We start from the raw sequence: 17,730 nt of genomic DNA on the forward strand, positions 1-17,730 counted from the left end.
GCAGCTCAGGTGAGGGATGCTGAGAACAAGCGAACGCGAACGCGAACCACACGATCGACGGTGCAGGGTTCGCTGTCCTCGTTTGTTTGGTGCACGACTGTACGCGATCGTTCTCGATCGTCGGCGGATCAGGTGAGCTAAAGGGTGGAAACGGCATGGCTGTGTCAAGGGATGAAGTGAAATAAGGGAATAAGAGTAAGAAAGAGAGATGGATACAGAAAGAGAGAAGATATAGAGAGAGATAGAGAGAGAGAGAGAGAGAGAGAGAGAGAGAGAGAGAGAGAGAGAGAGAGAGAGAGAGAGAGTGGGAGAGAAATGCTGCAGACAGCTCAGAACAGCGAACTAACGACGGTTCGGCGGGCGGTGTGCAGGGGAAGCAAAGTCCAGGATGAATCTCGGTGTGGAACGTGGCGGCGGTGGTAGCCGGGCAGGTAGTTTCAGAACGTCTTCGGCTAGTGCAAGCCAACTTTGTGCCAACTGTGTGCCAAGGTGTGTAAAAGAGAGCTGAGAGCGGGATAGGAGAGGAGAGCCCGCACAGGCCCTGCGAAAGAAAGCAAAGAAAAGAGAAAGAGCAGCAAAAGGCAAACCGTCGCTGGTGTATTTATCCCGCGGGAAACTAGCACCCTTGCAGCCGTGTGCCTCATCTTCACGTTCCATCGGTGCCATCCTCGCCACTTCTCTCTCGCCCTCCGCCGCTCGCCCCCTTTGCCCCTCGGGGGTCCCATCGGATGCGCGATGGAAATGCGTTAAGCGGGACTGCTCGAGCCCAGCTGCGGTCAATTGTGCAAGATCGTCCGAGAGAAGCGGGTCGTTTTCGTTCTAGTGCTCCGGTACTGCTGCTGCGGACTTTGTGAGATTGCCAGAAGAAGTTGTGCTGACTTGACGCACCACCAATCCCGAACAGTTGCTACTTAGGCGGTTGTGATCTTACCGAACTTGGTGCTTGGCGTTAAGTTTTACTTGAGAGGTGTGTTGTTGAACCCCGGCGTGGAAAGCGTGTATCTTGGCGGTGTGGAGAAAAACCCCGTCGTCCTAAGTGGTGCTTGTGTGCTAGCGATCTGTGATTAACCTAATCGTTTGACGTCCGGTCAAGTGCTGCGTCATCCCATTGCGCAAAATCAAACGAATCGTCCCAACATGAAGTCCATCATTTTGTGCCTGGTGTTTGTGCTGGCGTACGCAGGAGGTAAGTGGCACACCCGATTCTATGCGATCGGTATAAGTGAGGATGAATTGATTTTGAAAATAAATGAAAAGTGTTACCATGCCAAAAAAAAGGATACAAGAGACGAGCGAAGAGCAAGCTTTCATTAATTTATTCTGGAAAGCACGATGCACTAAAATACTGGCGCAAGCTGTTTGCTTGGAGTTCTAATGAAGCAACACTCCCATCGCGTGAACCACCAACACGCTACTAATGACACTCTCCAATGAAGGGTGAAGTGTCGGCATTGATGACGGTGAAGCGTGGCGCGCTTTTGTCCCGATGCGGAATGAGTTTTCCGATTTAATGACACACTTCACATTCACATGCTCACGTCCGATGGTGCAAATGGAACAAAAAAAAGAGTATCTACACAAAAAAGAAGCCACGCATAACCACTTCGAGACATTTCCATACTCACTCACCTGCCCGGGACGTGTCCGGTGAAACGGTTTTCGATGGGGCGCCGATTTCCGTTTTCCGTCCGAGAAGTGGCGGGAACAAAAATCCATTCCCGTTGGCCGGATGTCGCTAAAGCTATGCCATTATTATTACGGTACGGTTGGAGGGCATTCCTGCACCCCGCTTCGACGCTCCGCGGTGACTACAGTTCCTTCACCATCGTGAGTCGTTCGTTCGTTCGGGCATCGGAAATTAAATTTATTCCTTTTTGAACACGAATCTGCTCGGTTACCATTGCAGCGGACGCTAGCAGAAGAAGAGATCACCTTCACGCTTCACGTTGGTGGCGATGGCAGCCCGTCGCGCGTCACGCACTGCACAGAATCGCCAATGAGACAAGCCCGCGTGGATGCCCGCAGTGTGACAGCATTTTACCGGCTTTTGTGCAACTGTGAAATTGAAATAAAGACAGGCCAGTTGGCAAGCATCTGCTTCTCCCCGAGGTGTCCCTGTGCGCGATTTGTAGCTCATTAATTCCGAGTGCTGCCATAAGTAACTCGAGTTGGTATGGCCCGTGTGTATGACGAAGCACGTAAAACGTAAATGGGACGTTATGTACCGTGCCAGGGCGTCCGTTGCACACTGGAAGGAAATGAATGTGCTGCACCAAGACACCACGCGGACACCCGCGTCAGTTGGACGGCAGAACAGAGAGCAGTCCAAGCAGATGACGGTGACGGAACTCGGTGAAGAACGCCATTGCGCAATGCGTTGGGGGCGGTGGGTTTTGAAGACCACCTGCAAAGACAAACAACTTCGATATGGGAAGAGTACCGCTCCACGCGGAAGCTCCACAAGTTGGGGGTTTGAACCCTTGAATGTCGGTTAGAGCAAAGAAGAGTTTAATATCGCGGTAGCGATTGAGACTCGCCTATCTCGAATTGAAAAGAGTATTATCACTTATAAACCTAGCATGGTATAGTTGGTAGACCCATCTAATCGCACGGGTAGGTTATTTTGATCATTAAATTGAATAGCAAATAAAAGTATTGAAATATTCCTGCCCTAGCATATGAAGGGTTAATACATACTTCTTTTCACCACATTCCTTTGAATGGTCGCCTCCATGCGAGGGAATGTAGCCAATGGCTCCCTCCGGGATATTGTATGCTAGAGATTCTTCACCGGACCGAACGCCACACTGCTGTCAAACCAACTTTGGAAGGCAGTTCCGTTAGTAGCGGTTCTTTGTCAACTTTACTGCAATGGTAAGGAACGAACGAAACATATCTTATCCGTAGTGCACGGGGAGAAGCAAGAACACGGCCATTCTTCTACAAAAATGGTGTCCGATTGTTGCCTTTTTTATGTTTGACTTTGCTAGCCCGTCAGTGTGGTACATTATCCATTCCCCTTTCTTGGTTGGAATAAGCAGTTGTCGCTGTGGTCTGTAGAAACTGTAAATGGTAAAGTTCTATTGCATGGCACGACGGTGGTTGCGGTTTTCTCAGCACTATTCTTGGACTTTTAATACCACAGCGCTTGGAAAGGGCTGTCGGCATGGAATGGAGCATCGCCTTTTTTTCCATATCTTCATACTAAAAAGCTGGTCACAAAGTTTCCACTATGGACAGTAAAAATGCGCTCGGAAACGTGAACCAACGGCACTAGAAATAGCAACGACAGGAAGTCGGTAATTAAGTGCACGGTTTCGTTGATTAGATTTGGTCCCAAGAATGCCAATAAGATATTAAACTTCCTTAGAAAGGCATAAATTGTGCTTTTACAGTAAAATAAACCAAAGTGGTCGGTGTCCGTTCAACCGAGTGGGAAAGAATCACAGACAAATAATGGAAAATATTAGGATCTTTATTGCGGGCACAACAAAGATTGACGCACAAAAAATAAAGGCGTTTGAAAAAGGTGGAGAATGTTCTTAAGAAAAGGAAAAACAAACTTCTGTTGTTTTTGCAGGATGTACGGGCGTGTGTGTGTGTCTGATGTTTGTTCTTTTTCTGTTTCCTAAAAGCGACCGCACTGTTTTTCTTCCCGCACCATCTGGCGCTGGTCCCGGGATAGCGTCTCTAGTGTTCGCAAACATTTTATCGCTACGAAATAAACAAACATTCACCTTAAACTCCCGAGATCGGTGTGATAAGAAAGAAAGGTTGCCGAATATTTTGAAGGACGGTTTTATGGCGGTGCGCATTCGCCTTTGGAGCCAATCCATTGGGCCATTTGTTGGGTCCCAATCTGTTACGAACCAGACGCTCAAATCATGTCAAAGTCGAGAATGTGCGCATCGTTTGTCTTATCTTTCCGCTCGATCCTGCCCTAACGGAGAACGCTAGAACCCGTGTCCGTGATGGAGATATTCCGGCAACCGGGAAAGCCAGGAAGCGAAAACAGCCCAAATAGCAATCTTTAGCTTTTTGTTTCTGTTTTATGTTTCCTGTCCCCTTTTGCATGTCCCTCAAATCGACCATCGCAATGCTGTCGAAAAAAAAGAAGTATTTTGAATGCTTGCTGATCGAAAGAACCGTTCAGTTGACCGATTGAACCGGTGGCCGGTTTTCCGGTTTTTCGTGGTAGAAAATTGCCATCGGCTCACCTGCTGCAACGATCAACGGGCGCTGATCGCGGGACCCTAGCGGGTGGGCAATTTCGATTCGCGCACCCTTCGCCAATCCGGTTCTGGTGGAACGTTGGATTTGCATATGTGTGTATGGAGAAGATGGCAGCAGTCGTAAGTTTATGACATTTCATGGGCTTTTTTCCTGAAGTCTCAAGAATCCGTTAGCTGGAATCGATGAAAAGCTCTAAAGCGGTTCGGTTTAATGCTTTGAGGCCGCAAACGATCGTACCGCTGGTGGCGATGGTTGTGGGAAATGGAAACGATAAGAACGTTAATTGTGCTCGTCAAAGCAATAAAAGCATACAGCCATAATAAAAAAACACACCCGATGCGTCCGACTTATCCCGTCTTTGCTAATCCGAGTTGCAATTCTATCGCTCGAAACCACTTTTCGAGCTGTCCCGTTAGTGTCGGTGCGGCCAAAACCGAACTTCAATGCGGGAATTAAACCGTTACCTGTTTAGGTCCCCGTGCGGGTCTTGGGAGGAACTTTCTACTCCCATCCCACTGACATGTTTATGTTTTAGCTCGTGCAAATTGGGAAATTTATGCGGGTAATTTTGTGTGCCTTGCCTTGCCATTTCCAACCAGAAACAGATCCGATGCGACCGAGACATACCTGAGCGAGTGCTATGGGCTGTAACGGCCACGTTCATTCTTCGCCGTGGTGCCGCTCGCTACTTCAAAATTTGATAACCAAACACATACCAGCATCGAATGTATCCCCAACCGTACCGTGAATGACAAGGCTGGCAAAGTAAAATGCACACCGAAAAACCATTGGTATTCGGGTTGAGAAGAATGGGCTTCGCTGCGTTCTGGTTTTGCTTCTTTCTCGCCAGGTCTACTTTCATAAATTCGCGTACACATCCACCAGATCGTGGTCTCTTCGAATGGTGACGGTGCGAAGATGGGGCAGGAGGAAGATGCGTTCGTTACTTTGCAGAACTTTGAATCCGAAACGGGTGCGGGGGGCCTCATTAGATATTCTTAGCGCACAGTTGAGTCAATAAAACGCAACTGTACCCCCATCGATTACCATTAGTGGGCTGAAGTTTTGTTTCGCCGGAACCGGGTCGGAGCCGGTGCGACAGATACAAAGATGAGGGCGGCCGAGTTTTGGGTTGTTCCATCGAGCCACAGTGCAACAAGTTGCGAATTGTTTGGTAGCAAACAAGAAAAGAAAGAAAATACACAACAGATACCTACACACATTGCTAACCGCGTAGTGTAGCCGGCTCGGGAAATTCCTTGGGGCGAGTTTAGCATAAAAGGCCCACAGACGTATCAAAGCGCTGGAAAAAGTATCGAACAAAAGGAAATGTGTGAGAAATGTCTGAGACCACATATTATATCGTGTGAATCCGGTTGGATCCATTCTGGCTTTGAGCAAGTTTGGAGATGAAATTGTTTAATTTGGATGCTTTGATCCACTAAGTTGAATGTTGCCCTTTTTCCTTTCCAGTACAATGGTAAGAATACATAATCTTGCTGGAAGTACTTCACGAACTGATACGCAACTATGGGCTAGATAGCCGTTAATATTGATTGGAAAGAGGCAAAAGTCCTCTACCGAAAAACTCTTGAGCGCATAAATTCTCATAATGCTATGTGGGCGTTAAATAAACGCTGATTCGACACGGATAGCTCTCCATTGCCAACCAGTGCCGCACCAACGACAGGAAACCGGAAATGATCGTTTTTATTACCGCGTGCGTGTGTGTGTGTGTGTGTGTGTCTCCTTCTCTATAGCCACTTCTTTCGTTTACCGTGCCAGCCCTTTTCCGCGTGACTCGTGAACCTTTGCCTCTTTACATCTCTTACTTTTTCGTTTTGCCCGCCGGCGTTCAATCTCCGGCCCGCCGGGGAGGTTGTGTTTCCATAATTCATGAACCTTCAACAGGGTGTGTGATTCGGTTTTACCCATAAGCCACGAATCGCAGTAAACCCTGCGTGCATCGTCTGTGATGGGCAGGGCGTGGGCGTTCAGCGATCCTGCCACGTAGAGTCTGCAGACTCGGTGGGCCGAGCCAAGGAGCGAGCAGACCAGCGGAAGTGATGATGTTCGCACGTTCGTCTACCCAGCCAATGATGAATCTCTTGTGTGTGTGTGTGTGTGTGTGTGTGTGTGTGTGTGTGTGTGTGTGTGTGTGTGTGTGTGTGTGTGTGTGTGTGTGTGTGGCTGTGTGTGAGATTCACTTCTTGAGCTTTGTCTTACTCATATCGTACCACGAAAATTCGATTATATTGTTCGTGCTTTGCCGTGCTTGGAAAGTTTGCCGATACCCAAGCACATTGTGACACAGAGCGGTGCAAATAAGGGCCGTGATGTGTAAAAAGGGGAGCAAATTGAATTTGTACCCTAAACATAAATTTTTGGGCTGCTCTTTTTAGACCGATGCCTCACGGTTCGCCGTATTTTCGTAGCATACTATTTAATCCAGGAAGGACTCTATTGCTTTTTCCTATAAAAATACTTACGATCAGCTAGGAACAATTCAATGAATTTTCAAAGAACCGGAAGTGTCTCCCAAACACGAACACAAAATGACCTGCACCGAGCAACAGGTGGAACAATAAGGAAAGCCTTTTTGGAAGCGATAAGATTTGTAATTTCATTTAGATCAGCAAATTTATCGGAAAAAATCAATCATCGGTTACTTGTGGCTGGGGCTTGAGTACCTTTGCTGGCAAAACGTTTGTCAAATTTCTCAAGCGTTCGATGTTGGGGTTTATATAAAGTTATTGTGTTACATGTCAAAGAACTCGCTCAGAAATGTTTTTCTCTTTCATAGTCGACCATCCTTTTTTCCTAGGGAGCTCAGACACTGATATCAAGTTTATTCGATTGCTTCAGCTTCGATTACTTCAATCGATTACATCAATGATTGAATCCTACTGCTGACTGAACTAAATAGTCGAGCTTATCCAGCATGAATGTATCCTACGGGGATTAATATTGCTTTGAACTCTGGTCGGGTTGCTGTTTGTACTCTTTCCTTTGACTGTTTGTTCTACCTTGCCGCAGATAATAGTGACCGCTTGCGATGCAAAAAAAGATCTTGATTTTTAACTCGCACTCAACATTCAAGCCCTACAGCACGTGCTAAGAATTCTAAGCACGCTGTGCTTTCGCCTAAAGTTATGGAATGTTCAACACCGTGTTACCTTTCCGCGTACATGTTCAAAAAATTCCAACAAATAAATACGCTGTACTTTTAGTGCTACAGCAGTACTCCCACAAACAAATCATTTCTCGGGCACGATCTTGTCACAGGCTGTGGGAGTAAAAAGGTTTAGAACGAGAGGCTGCGCTTATATTTAGTAACATTGGGCTGATCCGCATACGCAAATGTTCCGAGGAAAATGGGTAGTGCATGAATTAACCTTTCCGAAAGGGACAGAAGTTGGTGTTTAGAATGGGGTGGAAAAATTATGCTCTTTACTTTAGATTTCTTAGTACTGTACCATGATTCATGCACTTTTGCTGTTTTTGCTATCTTAGTTAGGCATTACCATTCCAGGAATCTGTCTGTGTGTGAGTAGTCCAGCAGATATTGAGCCTATGTGTACGATGAAAATTCCGAAATATGTATTTGTTTAACCTTTAAAACGCACCACAAAGATAGATAAAGAAAAAAGAAATATCACAAAGGTAGCCACGTGTTTTTTTTTCTTCTCTCCTCTCCAGTTGCCCTTAGTATCGCGGAATCTTTATAAAGAAACCGCCGGGCGGGCTGATCCGATCGGGTAGGAAGTAAACCAATTTTGCCGAAGATGGCTTACCCGATTTATGCTAAATCTATGATGCACGTTGCTGGAAAATGGCACAAGCCGAAATGGAATGGAGTACAGTAAAAAAAAAAAAAAAACGTTAAAAACGATAGCACAAAACAAGGCGCCAGAGTTCGTGGTACGGAATCAATTCTTGAGATAATTTTCCCTCCCTGGCCATGTGGGGCCACAGCAGATGTTTGATTTTCCTTTCGGTGGTGTTTGAGGGTGTTCGGAGAGGCTGCAACAGCGTTTTATCATGAAATTGATATTTCTTCCTTTGCTATCGAGGGACTGTCAGCGGGACTGTTTGTCGTGTTGATGTCGCGCGCCTGACATCGAACTCAATCAATAATATCCCATCCAAAATCTTGAGAGCTTTTAGCAGGATGATGAAGCAAAAAAGAAGAGGGAATAAAATAAAAAAACTCCAACGATGCACTTTGAAATCAATCCCAAATGCTGCGGTTGTTGTTAGCAGTTAGCTAGCTAGAAAAGATAGAAGATAGAAAAATGGGGTTTTGATTACTTTTCAAACTAATGCCCGTTGCTTTGTAAATGTTGAACACGAGGCAATGTTACAGATTAGCCCAAGCCGTACAGAAGCTTTCGATATTTTGCTATTTGTCTGGTTAAGCATTACGCATTTCAATGCGTCCATTGAGCTGGAGCAATCGGATTAGAATCCGTTTGATTAACCTGCAAATAATGCCGAGCGACGTTCCGCTGGAAAGCTGTTGGGCGCTTGGCGCAAGATTGTTACAGCGGAATTGAAGGTGACATTCGGCGGGCATTGGCGAAGGAGATTGAAACCGCAAGCTGGTGGTGTAATATCTTGCTTGGTGTCGTCACCAGCCAGCCACGATTGAGACAAATAATCCCGAGTGGAGGGGACAGATGCACAATCAAGCTATTTAATAGAAGACACCCGGTACGGGCAGGTTCGCGCGCCAGCATCCGTTAGATGGAGAAACGTTGCTGGCAAATGCTTTGGCGTGTGCTGCTGTCGCTCTCGAAACACAGTTTCCGTGTGGTTTGACACAAACAAAGAACACACTGGAGATTGTCCCGACTGGTGTAAAACACAAAGCTCCGATAGAACTACTGCAATAACAGTGCACTAAAATCTGATTATCCCCGTCTGCTTACAGGACAGCGTATCACCACGATCCAGCTGGACGGTGTGCAGTACTTCATCAGCCGGATGAACCCGTACTCGCCCGAGCTGAACTACTTCCTCGCCTACCAGTACTGCCGGTCGCTCGGGTTGCAGCTCGCCTCGTTCGAAACCAAGGAGAAGGTGGAATCGATGACCGAGTACCTGCAGAACGCCGGCTACGGCAAGTACAACTTCTGGACGTCGGGCAACCGGCTCGGCACCGGCATGTTCCTCTGGATGAGCACCGGACTACCGTTCAACGCCACGTTCGACTACTTCGAGAAGTCGCCGGAAACCGTCGGCATGGACCCGCTGGACCACAACAGCAACACCTCGCCCCAGCGCACCGCTCGCGACAGGTAAGCATCTGAAGGGTGTGTGCGTGTGTGTACTCCTTACAAGTCCTTGCTAGTACCATGTGGCTAACGTTTCACACTTGTATCGTTTTCACCATTTACAGCAGCAGCGGACTGCAGAAGGGCTGCGTGCACCTGAAGGCCCCGAGCCTACGATGGGCCCCGGAGGACTGTTCGGCCGTGAAAGATTTCATCTGCGAGCAAACGCGATGCTACTACTACAACTACGGTAGCATTCCGGTTTCGTCCGCGCAGGGGTAAATATTGTCCCAAACCCAAACCCTGAGGACTGAAATGCACTGAATGGACACCTAAACACACACAAAAACACACACACACACAAGCAAACACAAACACAAAGAGCCTTTCTCCATTTGCCCAATTGTCCTTCCCCATTTCAAGACGGCTCGCAAAACAGACCAATCAACCGATGGACATCAAACCGAAAACCAAACTCTCTCCCGATCCCGGCCATATCCATATCCCCGTCCCCGACAGTCTTATGTAATCGAACGAGTACCGAAAACGAAACCGAACTCGACACTCAAAAAACACTGAACTGACGACATTGAACACCGTCCAAATGCTGGACCGGTTGTGGTGAGCGGATAATGGAGCAGAAAAACGCAGCAAGCAAACGCGAAAGGAACCACTGCTCCAATCAAAATAAACAGGCATCACAATTTGTTAAAGCAACACTGGCATAATGGCTCACCTCTTGCCTCTCTTACGCTTTGATGGCGCCCTCTAAGAGAACTTTGTTCACAAACCCACGCTGTTGGCATGCAAATGCAGACCCGAAAACGTGAAAAAATAAAACAAACGAATCACCCAACGGGACGATGGGGTGTTGAGTCCCAAAGGCGTGTCCTATGTAAAGTGAACAAACGTAAAATCGATGTACGATATGCACAAAAAACACCAGTACCGAGGTTCACGAGCATTGGGATTTTTGGTTGTTTTGCTGTCACACTTTGCCACGTAAAAAAATCCTAGCAAATACAGAAACGAAACTTCATCGTTGCGATTGCGATCGGTACCGTGTCGTAGGTGAGCTAACGTCCTTTCCACCATCCTTAATGTTAAGTTCCACCTGTCTCTACCCGCTGTCTGTCTCTATTCGCCACACTGATTTAACCTTCCGTACATAGAAAGTTCATAATTGCTCACTAAATGAAACACTAATGCACCACAAGCTGTTACGCTTAGCGCTTGTTCCTTCCCGTTTCTTGTCGAGTGGAGGGGAAGAGTGTAAGGCAGCTGTGTGGCTAGTTTTACCCGTATCACGTATATTTTACTTGTAGAGCAAAGTTTGAACCGTGTAAACAGCTTGCTTCACCTGTTAAAATAAAAATGCATTTTGTTCTTTTTTTTTTGTCGTTGCACCGGTGAGACAATCTTCTAGCACACTTTCGTAGTTTGTAGAGCCTTCATCATCGCTTCACTACTCTTCCTTTCTACATTAATCTGTATTAACATTTGGCTGGTGGTTTGGAGTTAGTTCATTTAATGTAGGGGAGAACCAAAATGAGCTTGAATAAACATAAAACAAAAACAATACCCTACATTAATTTCAACACACCTTTCGCACACTTGGTACGCACACCGCTAGGGCAAATGGGAGGGCAGCGTTAAGCGTTGGAGCTTGTACAAAATACGCGTTAGAAATGTATGCTAAATTCAGGGATTAAATTTAACAAGGAAAAAGGTGTTACACGTGTTTCGCTGTAGTCTGTCATCCAGTTGCTTTCATTAGTGTGTAGTTCTCACCCGCTCAACAGTACCCTGTACGATAACCTACCTCCAAACAAAGCTACCAATATGGTGCGCAGAAAGCTAACGTATTTTTGGCTCGTTTCGATTGACTTTATTCCGACAGTCGTCCGATTCAAACATCAACCAGCACGTCGCTCTACACTACTCTTGCCGCCACCACGACAACGACCACGACTTCCACCACGACGGAACCACCAACGACACCGGCTGAGGCGCGCCAATTTTCGACCATCTCGACGGTGATGCCAGCCCAGCTGACCGCTGAACATACGTCCCCGCTTGCCGCACTGCTGAACGGGGACATCCTGGATCAGGATCGTACCTCCGCTCGGCCCGCCATGCAGCAGCAGCAGCACGATAATGACGCCGAGGAGGAGCACGATGAGGAGCTCGAACACGACCAGGAAGATGACGAGCAGCACCACGAACTCGAGGAGGAGGATGATGAGGTGAACGTGGTCGGGCGCAGCAGCAGCAGCGCGAATGCGGTCGCCGCGGAGGAGGACGAGGTTGAGCAGGAGGAGGAGGAGCACGAGCATGAGGACGAGCACGAGCAGGACGAGAGCGACGACGAGGACGAGCAGGCGGCCGAGCTGCACCATCAGCAGGCGCTCGCTGCCGGCCAGGATGCGGTCGGGTCCGTCCTGCCCGAGGACATCCCGGTCGAGCAGAAGCTGAAGCAGATCACGAAGGAGATTGAGCAGCTGTCGGGCGGGGCGGGCGATCGCGAACTGCGCCTGGACAGTCGCCAGAGTTTCCTGTCGCTGTCGGATCTGATCAAGAACATTCGCCCGGCGGAAAAGGTGGTGCCGCAGATCGATTCGTCGTACGCTAACACGATGCGCGTCCTTGGCGAACCGCTCAGTCAGAGAAGATAAACCTTAAGGTACGGGGACAGTTCACAAAACGGGGGTTTAAATAAGCGGATGAGAGAGAGAGAGATAGAGATGAAATGAGAGTTTGAACGTTAGGTTAAACTATTTTTAAAAAGAACCGCACGCATTTAAACCATGCATATACCACTCATCCGTCCAGTTTCGTTCGTAGTGTTTTTAATACCGATTCGGTGCTTCGTATGTCCCACAGATTCTGCATGTGAACAGCTCATTCCATGCGCTTCCCACTTGGTGGTTCTCTCTGAGGACAGACCATCCCGATAGGCTCCGAGCTACTAACGCTTGGGCCAATCCGGGATATTACTTCTCGAGGGAACCCACCCCTTCTCCAATGGCTTGTAACCCGGCGTTGCCATCACTAATGTCATACGTTTCTCATTCCATCATACTAGTAGATCACAACTCATTCCCAGCATCACCACCACCATGCTCATCATTACTGCGTAATCCTGAATTCCCCGGAAGGCATACGGTACACTTTGGCAAACATTTTAAAATGAGTTTTTGATTAACTTTACCAGTTGCCAACCGGTTTGCTGGCATGGTCCGTTTCAGGACGGTGTTGCAGGAGTTGCAATTGGACTCGTTGCTGCCAGCGCTTGCGGGCACTAATTAAAACGTCGCTTACACTTGATTCGTTTCACACCGAATTTCCCATTTCAACCTTTTCCCTACTTTTCCTGACGCCATTGGAGAAGTGGGCTGACATGCGAAGTCGTTCAACATGTTGCGAAATCATTCCCTAAAAAAAATTCATTCAACCCTATCCCCTTGCTTTCCAGCACAACCACCTTTCAAGAAACGAGAAGAGTAGCGCGAGCGATGGTATTAAGATTAAGGCATTAAGCAAGTAACAGAATACGAACGAATAGCGTAAGTGTACTAGAATTCTTGTGATTTAAACTGAACACGAAGGAGAGAGATCATTGTAAGACAAGACAGGTGCAGTGACAGCGACAGGTTGTGTAGCCAGGGCTTGTCCGTCCGATAGCCATTGCTTGTGGACAAACAATGCCGGTGCGCACTGAAAGCCGTGGACAAGAACAGAGTATAAATGAATAAATTGATAAGATTTGTACAAAAGTCGTGCGTTATTGGTCCATTTCTGCGGAACTCCGAAGATGGTTATTTTATTTCCCTAATCCATTGCAACCCCAGCAATACTACTCACGCACCCCAAACGACACTCTCAATCCAATCCAGCTGCTGGCGGACCTTGGTGAAGATAAACTTCTGGTGCGACTGATCACACTCGTGACCCTTGGCCTCGACCCCGATAAGCCGATACACGTCCGCAGAGTCACGGTCAAGCGTTTGTAGCAGCCCACCGGCATCCCCTTCGCACAAAGACTTCCACTCTACCGGAGACTCGGCACACAGCAGCGCATCGGTAACGCCTTGTGGGTAGTAGCCACTGTCCGTGTACTCACGCGAGCATTCTGCATTTGGGACGCGGCTCACCTGTATCTTCACCAGCCGTGTATCCTGTGTGTCATTGACTACGATCCGAAAGCCGATTAGAAGCTGCTAAATCAACACATACTGCGCTCGTAGCTTACCCAATTTGCCCATCGTAAAGCCGGACGATGTTAGCTTTGTCGGCTCGGCCGCTTCCTCCTCCGTCCAGAGACAGGCCGGATAGATGTGAGAGGTAAAGGTGACGGGCTGGGCAAGACGCACCAGCGCGATATCGTTGTACGATGCCTTCGTCTGCTCGTCATAGCTGGGATGAAGAATCAGGTCGTCTCGTTTGATGGACAGCTCTGGAAAGGTGCCGTTGCGGGTGTAGTCATGTCGGCCGAGTGAAACCTCCTCGTCGCCCAGCGTCCATAGGCAATGGGCAGCTATGAGCACGTAACGATCGCTAATAAGTGCACCACTGCAGCGCAGAATGAATGCCGTATCGTCTTCGTCCTCGTAGAACCATTGTCCGACGCGCACCTGGTGAGGGAATTCACCCTCCCGGGCCGGTAATCCATTCGGAGGTGTATCGAATACGTTCGTTCTACCGATCACTTTGGACGGAAAGGACGCTATGGTCTTGCGATATTCTTGACATTCTGTTCGGAGATGAGTGTAAAAGAATGTTTGTTAGATATAGACGTTCACGAATATCATCCGGAGTTAGTACTCACTCTGTTCCGCCAATCGGAGACCTTGGGAGATTAAATGATGCGACAATCGTCATAAAAAAATAAAAATTTCAAAAGATTACACTAGATACAAAATAACTTTCCCAAAAGCTTACCATGAGTTTCGTACAGACAGCCAAACAGCAAAACTGCACCCAAAATAAAACTCGCTCGTTTGTCCATCTTTGCACACCGGTTTGTGCGTTGCAGCACTTCTCTTAGCCAGGAGCGAACTGATACCGTATTTATACCCTAATTCCGCGTCAAGACCAGCAGAACCAATTCAAACTGCAATGTTTTGGCAAAGGGGTCACCTGAATTGATGCTTGAACCGGCCTCTACCACTGAAGGTGATAAGCGGGATGATGAAGAAAGGTCATTAAGAATAGCTTGGACCGACACATGGGATTAGCATTAACAACTGGTAGGGCGAGGTTTCTTCGCACGTTGATAAGGTTATTTTCAGCTCGATTATAGCTAACATTATAATATCACGGTTTGGTAAGAGAGACGTTCACTCTTTCTCGGCAAGCACTGTACTCATGAAAGAGCACATGAAACCACTACCAACATACTGTGCTCCATCATTAAGCTGGGTTGTTTAGCAATCAGTCTGTGTCGGAGCGTGTTATCAAGCACAGCTCCAGCATCATTACCAGATTGATTGACCTCTGTCCACTTCAAAAACAGCGTGGTCTACAGTTTCCGAGAAATGGTGCGTGGCAAACTATTCGGCTACATTTCTCTTCTGCTACTGGGTCATCTGATATCGTTATGTGATGGACAGACAGGTAAAGATGAACGTTAAATTTGTGCTGAAGTAGTGAGCCGTGTACTAACGTGCAGTTTGTCTTTCGTTTTGCAGCCAAGAGAATCTCTGTGCAGAGTAAGTAATGCGCCCGAATCTATGCAACGTACAATGCCAAACAACTCGTTTGCTTTGTTTGTTTGCAGAGTGTGATGAATATCGTAGAATAATTTCAAACAAGCGAGGTGTCATATCACTTACGCTGAATCCGAAACCGTTTTACTACCAATCGTACAACTGCTCGAACGTGGTGGATCTTATTGTCGGCGGTGAAGCAGCTAAACATGGCGAATTTCCCCACCAGGCACTGTTGGGTTACCCGCGTGAAGATGGCTCACCTGAACCGTACAGCTTCAGCTGTGGTGGGTCGCTGATTTCGGATCGCTTCATCCTGACCGCTGCGCACTGCTTTAGCTACGGCGATCCGGTGATCGTGCGGTTGGGCGAGTACGATCTAACCGTCGACTCGACGACACAGCTCGATTTCGGTATTGCCGAGATTATCCGCCATCCAAAGTATCGTAATTCCCGCTCCTACCACGATCTAGCCTTGGTGCGGCTGAATGAGACGGTATTGTTTTCGAAGGTTATACGTCCTGCCTGCCTGTGGACCAATCCAACACTGAACGTGAGCCGGTTTGTAGCGACGGGCTTTGGCAAACAGGAAGAAGGTACGTTGGGACAATCATTTAGTGGGTGTGGAAGTTTTTCATTTGATTTATCTATGGACCAGGAAGCACGGATCTGTCGACCAAGCTGATGAAAGTGCAGCTAGATCTATTTCCGTCCAGTGATTGCGGCGAGCTGTTCCGCGATAATCGCAAGTTTCGCGATGGAATCGACGAGGGGCAACTGTGTGTGGGCAGTTTGATCGGGGGTAAGGATACGTGTCAGGGCGATTCGGGTGGACCCCTGCAGACGATCACGGAACCGAGAAGCTGCATATACAACATTGTTGGCGTAACGTCTACCGGGGCTGCGTGTGGCGTTGGAAATTCGAAGGCGATCTATTCGAAGGTGGCACACTATCTGGACTGGATCGAGCAAGTTGTGTGGGGTGTTTAATAGTATTTGATGTATATGTTGGGTGTTGCATTGATTTGAATTGCTTGTGGCTCAACTTATCAAATATTTCCAAGGAAGACATATCGAGGTTGTTTGGAGACTAATCACACCAACAATGTCATTGACCGTTGTTTGGTATGGACTAGTTGAATAAAAACATTATAACGATAATTATTGAACATATAGCGCTTATTTTTCGTTATTGAGTTATTCTTCTTTGGAGCAACAGTGGTAGTCGTTCAAAGCCTGTACCAATTCATAAAAAGAAGGTTATTCATAGAAAGATAGTTACTCCTACGTTCTCGCGCAAGTTGACGACTTTACCACAGGAGTGACCAAAATCAGTTATTGGATAACCTTCTCTTAAAATTAAGATCCGATGATAATCGAAATAAGATTCATCAATATGTAAATGAGTTGTTTATATTTGCTACGTTAAACCACAATCAGCTGGTTTGCTTTATTGTAATAAGCTATTTACACTTTATGTCTGCAGCAATTATGGCTCCTTCTTCGGAGTAACTGATAAAAAAATCCTGGAATTATAAACGATGCCTGAGTAACTGATAATCCACCCTGGAATTATTATAAATGCTAGTTTAGCTCTAGAATGCCCTTCTGCTTGTTGATGTTTAGATAGCCCGCTTCCTGTATTTTAATTCCTGGAAGACACTAGAGCACACAACCATTCGGTTCTTTTAATAGGTTCGCGATAGTAAAATGATTTGTTGTAATGTTTGCATGTTAACTTGCTCCAAGCCATCCCCTTGAAATGTAAATATATAATACTACGAATGAATGGTAAACAAGACGTACATGTGCATATGATGAATCGTATCCCAGTATAATCTTATCAAGATGATAGCGGTTTTGGGATTTCCCTACGATCAACTGGAACGAAGGCCGTAAAATCATACTATTATGATGATGCATGCATATTACAAAATACAGCATGATCAGCTGAATTGTAATGAAATAGTCTGAGTGCAGTTACTAATGTCAATTTAAATTGAATTAAATAAAGCCTTTCTATTGTTTCGCGGTACTGCGCTTATGCGGATTCGAAGACAACCAGGATTCCAAATTTAAAATAGTCACAAACCTGGTTAGTTCGCTATCAACTCTCGTAGGTTGATCACTCCGTCTAAACTTCTAAGAGCCAACAACGCTTGGATCGTCACAAGAGAGTGAAAATGATTTGAAGATGTCAGAAGAGAATGAAAATGAGCCCTATCCCATTGATTTAGGGTTTGTAGGCTCCCTGCCGACATTACGCAAGGTACAGTAGAGTTGTTTGGTGATGGTGAAACAGATTTGGGTGAAAAACATTCCTTGCTAATATTTATTGTCTCTCAATAGCGGATATGATTGCAGTTAAGAGTAAGTAGCGCAAATCCGCAAGATATTGGAAATACAACCACTTCCCTATTCCCATTAGAGTACGAAGACTACCGTCAAATCATCGTGTCCATCAGCACGTTCATCCAACTGCTTCGCAATCCAACGCCCATCGTCATCAAATC

General features: G+C 46.9%; 3 protein-coding genes across 7 annotated transcripts; 2 read left to right on the forward strand and 1 right to left on the reverse strand.

The window, feature by feature from the left end:
• Window positions 1-678: 678 nt before the first annotated feature.
• LOC120953701 (ribosomal biogenesis protein LAS1L) lies at window positions 679-13,285 on the forward strand. 5 transcript variants are annotated; one of them, XM_049606418.1, is made up of 4 exons: window positions 679-1,186; window positions 9,167-9,533; window positions 9,638-9,787; window positions 11,410-13,285. In XM_049606418.1, exons 1-4 carry the CDS (start codon window positions 1,138-1,140, stop codon window positions 12,182-12,184), a joined length of 1,341 nt encoding a protein of 446 aa, XP_049462375.1. In that variant the 5' UTR covers window positions 679-1,137; the 3' UTR covers window positions 12,185-13,285. The 5 variants fall into 5 exon arrangements, 3 of the variants coding, with proteins under 3 accessions (XP_049462375.1, XP_049462374.1, XP_049462376.1); XR_007452018.1 differs by having other exon boundaries at window positions 680-1,186; window positions 9,638-10,580; window positions 11,410-11,572; XM_049606417.1 differs by having other exon boundaries at window positions 690-1,186; window positions 9,635-9,787.
• On the reverse strand, window positions 12,664-14,800 carry LOC120953699 (serine protease snake-like). Its single transcript, XM_040373864.2, has 4 exons — window positions 14,451-14,800; window positions 14,338-14,358; window positions 13,762-14,262; window positions 12,664-13,701 (listed from the first exon to the last, which is right to left on the reverse strand). Exons 1-4 carry the CDS (start codon window positions 14,515-14,517, stop codon window positions 13,370-13,372), a joined length of 921 nt encoding a protein of 306 aa, XP_040229798.2. The 5' UTR covers window positions 14,518-14,800; the 3' UTR covers window positions 12,664-13,369.
• A 119-nt stretch (window positions 14,801-14,919) lies between these two features.
• Window positions 14,920-16,386, forward strand: LOC120953697 (serine protease snake-like). The gene is made up of 4 exons (XM_040373860.2): window positions 14,920-15,125; window positions 15,200-15,220; window positions 15,289-15,813; window positions 15,876-16,386. The coding sequence occupies exons 1-4, from the start codon at window positions 15,047-15,049 to the stop codon at window positions 16,205-16,207; spliced, it is 957 nt and encodes a 318-aa protein (XP_040229794.2). The 5' UTR covers window positions 14,920-15,046; the 3' UTR covers window positions 16,208-16,386.
• The last annotated feature ends 1,344 nt before the right edge of the window (window positions 16,387-17,730 follow it).

This window comes from Anopheles coluzzii, chromosome 2 (assembly GCF_943734685.1).
Source record: "Anopheles coluzzii chromosome 2, AcolN3, whole genome shotgun sequence".
NCBI classification, from domain to species: domain Eukaryota; kingdom Metazoa; phylum Arthropoda; class Insecta; order Diptera; family Culicidae; genus Anopheles; species Anopheles coluzzii.

What these genes read in the sequence shown, in the direction of transcription:
- LOC120953701 (XM_049606417.1), top strand. Translation starts at nt 1,138, where the DNA reads ATGAAGTCCATCATTTTGTGCCTGGTGTTTGTGCTGGCGTACGCAGGA. An exon ending in CAGCGCACCGCTCGCGACAG is followed by an intron (nt 9,534 to 9,634) that starts GTAAGCATCTGA and finishes CACCATTTACAG; the next exon opens with CAGCAGCGGACTGCAGAAGG. An exon ending in CCGGTTTCGTCCGCGCAGGG is followed by an intron (nt 9,788 to 11,409) that starts GTAAATATTGTC and finishes TTATTCCGACAG; the next exon opens with TCGTCCGATTCAAACATCAA.
- LOC120953697 (XM_040373860.2), top strand. Translation starts at nt 15,047, where the DNA reads ATGGTGCGTGGCAAACTATTCGGCTACATTTCTCTTCTGCTACTGGGT. An exon ending in CAAGAGAATCTCTGTGCAGA is followed by an intron (nt 15,221 to 15,288) that starts GTAAGTAATGCG and finishes GTTTGTTTGCAG; the next exon opens with AGTGTGATGAATATCGTAGA. An exon ending in CTTTGGCAAACAGGAAGAAG is followed by an intron (nt 15,814 to 15,875) that starts GTACGTTGGGAC and finishes TCTATGGACCAG; the next exon opens with GAAGCACGGATCTGTCGACC.
- LOC120953699 (XM_040373864.2), bottom strand. Translation starts at nt 14,517, where the DNA reads ATGGACAAACGAGCGAGTTTTATTTTGGGTGCAGTTTTGCTGTTTGGC. An exon ending in TCTCCGATTGGCGGAACAGA is followed by an intron (nt 14,263 to 14,337) that starts GTGAGTACTAAC and finishes ATCTCCGAACAG; the next exon opens with AATGTCAAGAATATCGCAAG. An exon ending in CTTTACGATGGGCAAATTGG is followed by an intron (nt 13,702 to 13,761) that starts GTAAGCTACGAG and finishes TTCGGATCGTAG; the next exon opens with TCAATGACACACAGGATACA.